At 53.8% G+C, this 4,601-nt stretch overlaps 2 protein-coding genes across 2 annotated transcripts in view; one reads left to right on the forward strand and one right to left on the reverse strand.

Moving 5' to 3' along the window:
• LOC117801085 (keratin-associated protein 10-12-like) overlaps positions 1-2,996 on the reverse strand; it is a 4,663-nt gene extending 1,667 nt beyond the window's left edge. The window contains exon 1 of the mRNA XM_034654644.1: positions 169-2,996. Coding sequence (XP_034510535.1) covers positions 169-439 — 271 coding nt within the window. The 5' untranslated portion in view covers positions 440-2,996. The remainder of the gene's footprint in view (positions 1-168) is intronic.
• The window catches only part of LOC117801087 (thrombospondin-type laminin G domain and EAR repeat-containing protein-like), a 38,146-nt gene that overhangs the window by 14,335 nt on the left and 19,210 nt on the right, over positions 1-4,601 (forward strand). The gene's annotated exons all lie outside the window — the stretch shown is intronic.

Here is a 4,601-nt window from a genome sequence, read left to right on the forward strand (position 1 = left end):
GGGAATCACAGGAAGCCACAAAGGGTCCTGCAGGATGGCAGTGTTGTGTACAGAGGGGGGGAAGTGGACATGTGCTCAGGCTGGGGAATAATGACAAGATACACGGAGCCAGGGCTCTGGTTGGTCTTGGGCATTTATTGGTCAGTTTGCTTAAGTGCATCCAGAGACAGCAGGAGGGCTGGCAGGAGCTGGTGCAGGCTGATTGGCAGGGGCTGGACACACAGCTCGCAGGGGTGCAGACGAGGGTCAGGCAGGAGGCCGGGGTGCAGGAGCTGGGGGCGCAGCAGGTTGGGGCGCAGCAGGGGGGCTCGCAGCAGCTCTCTGGGCAGTCGTCCACCTGCCAGGGGTAATCGGGGCAGGAGTCACAGGAGCTGGGCAGGCAGACGCGGCTGCCGTAGCTCAGGTCGCTGGAGCAGACGGAGAGGGTGGACGCAGCCATGGCGGTGGTGGTGGGGCTGGAGGAGAGTGTGAGTGTGAGTGTGTGTGAGGTGCTCGGGGTGTTTGGGCTTATATACACCTCGGGGCTGTGTGCTGTCCATCACGAGGCCCTGAAAATCCTGTTTCCTGGTTGTGGGAGCAGGTCCCTGAGGATTCGGGTCATGGGCCCTCAGCAGGTAGCTCAGCTCATTCGTGACTCCGGGGGGCCCGTGGCTCTTGATACCCCCGCCCTTGCTCCCTGCACCTGTCTGGGGTTCCTCAACACTCAGTGGGATCATAGCCATATTTTGTTCTTTTTTTTTTTCATATCCTCTTTATTTGGGGATGTAATTCTGTCCCGAGTCCACGAAGCAATGAGTGGCTGGAAGCGTGTTTGTTTTTAGTGTGTTATCAAACACTAATGTGTAATCAATCTTCGATGCCAGCAAGTATTCTGAGCAGCTCTGTACATGTCAACTCAGTGACCCTTACAGCAGCCTTGTGAAGCTTTACCAATGGGGCAACTGAGGCACAAGGAAGCACTTGCACCAAAGCCCACACAAGTGAGCAGAAGAGCTCGGATTAGAACCCGCGGCCTGTGTTCTCAGCCAGACTCTGATGCCCCAGAAAGCAGAGAGCAGTCTGGCTTCTGGGAGAGGGGTCACTTAGCGCTGACGGTGTAGGAGTCTGGACAAGTGCACGGTGGTGTCCGGCAGCTGGAACCACCTGAAAGGAGCTTCTGCTGTGAAAGCCCCAGGACGTGTGCTTAGTTACGGCAGGAGTGTGTGCAAACACGGTGGGACGTGAGGTTGCGGGAGGCGGATCACGCAAGAGCAGGATTTGGCCCAGCTGAGAAGGAGGGAGGGCTGTGTGGGGCCGGGGAGTCTGCTGGGATGAGGGTCCGGTGCGCACAAGTATGGCCTGCAGGAGTCCCAGTCGGGGAGCAGGGGGCGCCCGTGAGCTGCATCAGCTGGCCCCTCTGGGGACGGAGGGGTCTCAGGTGCCTTGGTTCTGGCCCACCTGAGGGAGTCTGAGGCTAGTGGGGCACGGCCAGGGGAGGCCCTGCAGGGGGCCTGGCCAGGACTGCCCACCTTCGCAGCAGGAGGTCTGAGAAGTGCGTGGGAGACCGCCCAGGGGCCGCCTTCTGTGCTGGGGAGGCCGGTCTGTGGTGGCACCTCTGGTCCAGAGAGGGACCTGCTGTCACCAGGGAGCAGGGATGCCCTAGGAGGGGCCGGGGAATCGGAGCGCCTGGAAGCCTCAGGAATGGAGGGAGAGCCGCGCAGCTCCCCATGGTTTGGGGTCCCCTTATGGAGGTGGTGAGGGGCATCTCTGCGGAGTGTGGGGGCCCCCGGGAGCCAGGCTGGAGCCTGGAGCAGGAGCGTGGTGAGGTGTGGCTGACAGCGGCCGAGGGCTGGGGTGGGGCTGGTCCACGGGCCCCTCCTTCCTGAGCCAAGGCAGGTGCCTGTGCTGGGTTCTCCGGAGCAGCCCACACTCCCAGAGGGCATGGACGGGACACACGCGGCCAGACGCTAGTGACCAGCGGGGAAGCCAGATTTCATTGAGGGTCACACAGGAGGAGTAAGACTTGGTCATGTTGCTGAGCAGGTGTTCACGGCGAGACAGGGAGTGAATGTGAAGAGGGTCTTCACTGGGGAGGCCGTCTGGGTTTGCGACTGGCACTCTGGGGTGAGGCCCCTGGCTTCCAAAGAGACAAGGCGGGCCCCATCTCTCCTGATTCGATACTTCAAAGAGATGGCTTCGTGAGAAACTCCAGGGCTGTACCAGGTGCATCGGAGAGACAGGGGTCATAGCGGCCAGCTTTCTGGGGAGGCTGCTCCAGGCGGGCTGGCCTGTTGTCAGGTGTAGGCCGGAGCTCGCAGGAGATCCGTCAGGCGGTCTGAGCTTTCCAGGAGAGCGCGTGGGGAGCTAATGCTTCTCCATCTCTCAGTCCTCGCCTCGGCCCGTAGCTGCCCACACCCCTCCAACACCCACCCGAATGCACACTTGGGCCCTGGGAGACCGGTGACACTCACATTCCTGGCGGTCCAACAGTCAAGTGCTCCGAGGGCCACGGTGAGGAGCCATCCCGCCCTCGCTGTGTGAGCAGGTGCCAGGCAGAACTGGAGAGTTAGCTCGAGTCGCCCAGACACGGCGCTGTGCCCACGGGCGGGAGCTCTGCCAACACGCCCTCCACTCGCTGCGTCCCCCAGACACGCCCCCGCCGGCAGCCTCCTGTGCGTTTAAGACATAAGCGTGCAGTCAATGTTCTTGTTTCATTTGCCGCTGCAAGTATGCCAAACTGTGTTCTTCTGTTTGACTTTCCTTAAACGTTTTTTAAATTGCAGTAAAATGTATGTAACATAAAATTTGCCATTTTACGTGTTTTTAAGGGTAGTTTAGGGGCACGAAGTACTTCCCCATTGTCGTGCAACTGTCCCCACTGTCCGTCTTCGGGACGTTACTATTGTCCCAATCTGAAACTCTATCTCCACTAAACACCATCTCCAGAGTGGCTTGCAGTGGCTGTACCAACTTGCATTCCCACCAACAGTGTAAGAGGGATCCCTTTCTCCACATCCTCTCCAACATTCGTTGTTTCCTGTCTTGTTAATTTTTGCCATTCTAACTGGCATAAGGTGGTATCTCAATGTGGTTTTGATTTGAATCTCCCTGATGGCTAATGATTTTGGAACATTTTTTCATGTGTCTGTTAGCCATTCTTATGTTTTCTTTGGAGAAGTGTCTGTTCATGTCTTCCGACCATTTTTTGACTTGATTATCTGTTTTTTTGGGTGTTGAGTTTGGGAAGTTCTTTATGGATCTTGGATATCAGCCCTTTATCTGTAGTGTCATTTGCAAGTATCTTCTCCCGTTCTGTGGGTTGCCTCTTTGTTTTGCTGACCATTTCTTTTGCTGTGCAGAAGCTTTTTATCTTGATGAAGTCCCACAAGTTCATTTTTGCTTTTGTTTCCCTTGCCTTTGGGGATGTCTTGAAAATGTTTCTGTGGCCAATGTCTAAGAGGTTACTGCCTATGTTCTCCTCCAGGATTTTGATGGATTCCTGTCTCACATTGAGGTCTTTCATCCATTTAGAGTTTATCTTTGTATATGGTATAAGGGAATGGTCCAGTTCCATTCNGCTTGTGTTCCCTCTCTCGCTGGCTGTCTCTCTCTGTGTCAAATAAATAAATAAAATCTTTAAAAAAAATCAATTGGCCATAAATATATGTGTGTGTCTCTGGACTCTCAGCTTTATTCCAGCAGTCTATGTGTCTCTTTTTACGCCAGTATCACACTGGTTCAATCACTGTACTTTTGTAGTAAGTTTTGANTTCCTGGTTTGTTGAAGATTAGTTGACCATAGAGTTGAGGGTCCATTTCTGGCTATTCTGTTCCATTGGTCTATGTGTCTGTTTTTGTCCCAGGACCATGCAGTCTTGTCACTTTCTTGANTGATACTGGCATAAAAAGAGACATGTAGACTGCTGGAATAAAGCTGAGAGTCCAGAGACACACACATATATTTATGGCCAATTGATTTTTTTAAAAGATTTTATTTATTTATTTGACACAGAGAGAGACAGCCAGCGAGAGAGGGAACACAAGCAGGGGGAGTGGGAGAGGAAGAAGCAGGCTCCTAGCGGAGGAGCCTGATGTGGGGCTCGATCCCATAACGCCGGGATCACGCCCTGAGCCGAAGGCAGATGCTTAACTGCTGTGCCACCCAGGTGCCCCTATGTTTTTCTTTTGATCTTCATACTTTTGGTGTCATAGCTAAGAATCCATTGTCAAATCCAAGGCCACCAAGTGTTTCCCCTATGTTTTCTTCTAAGACATTTTGATTTTAGCTCTTACACTTAGGATATTTATCAATTTTTAGTTAATTTTTGTGTGTGGGGTGAGGTAGGAGTTCCAACTGTATTATTTTGCATGTAGAAATCTAGTTTTTCCAGCACCATTTGTTGAAAAGATGATTTCTTCCCCCACTGAATAATCTTGAAACCCTTGTCAAAAATCAGTTGGCCGGGGCGCCTGGGTGGCACAGCGGTTAAGCGTCTGCCTTCGGCTCAGGGCGTGATCCCGGCGTTATGGGATCGAGCCCCACATCAGGCTCCTCCGCTAGGAGCCTGCTTCTTCCTCTCCCACTCCCCCTGCTTGTGTTCCCTCTCTCGCTGGCTGTCTCT

The sequence above is a fragment of the Ailuropoda melanoleuca genome, chromosome 1 (assembly GCF_002007445.2).
Source record: "Ailuropoda melanoleuca isolate Jingjing chromosome 1, ASM200744v2, whole genome shotgun sequence".
In the NCBI taxonomy this organism is placed as follows: domain Eukaryota; kingdom Metazoa; phylum Chordata; class Mammalia; order Carnivora; family Ursidae; genus Ailuropoda; species Ailuropoda melanoleuca.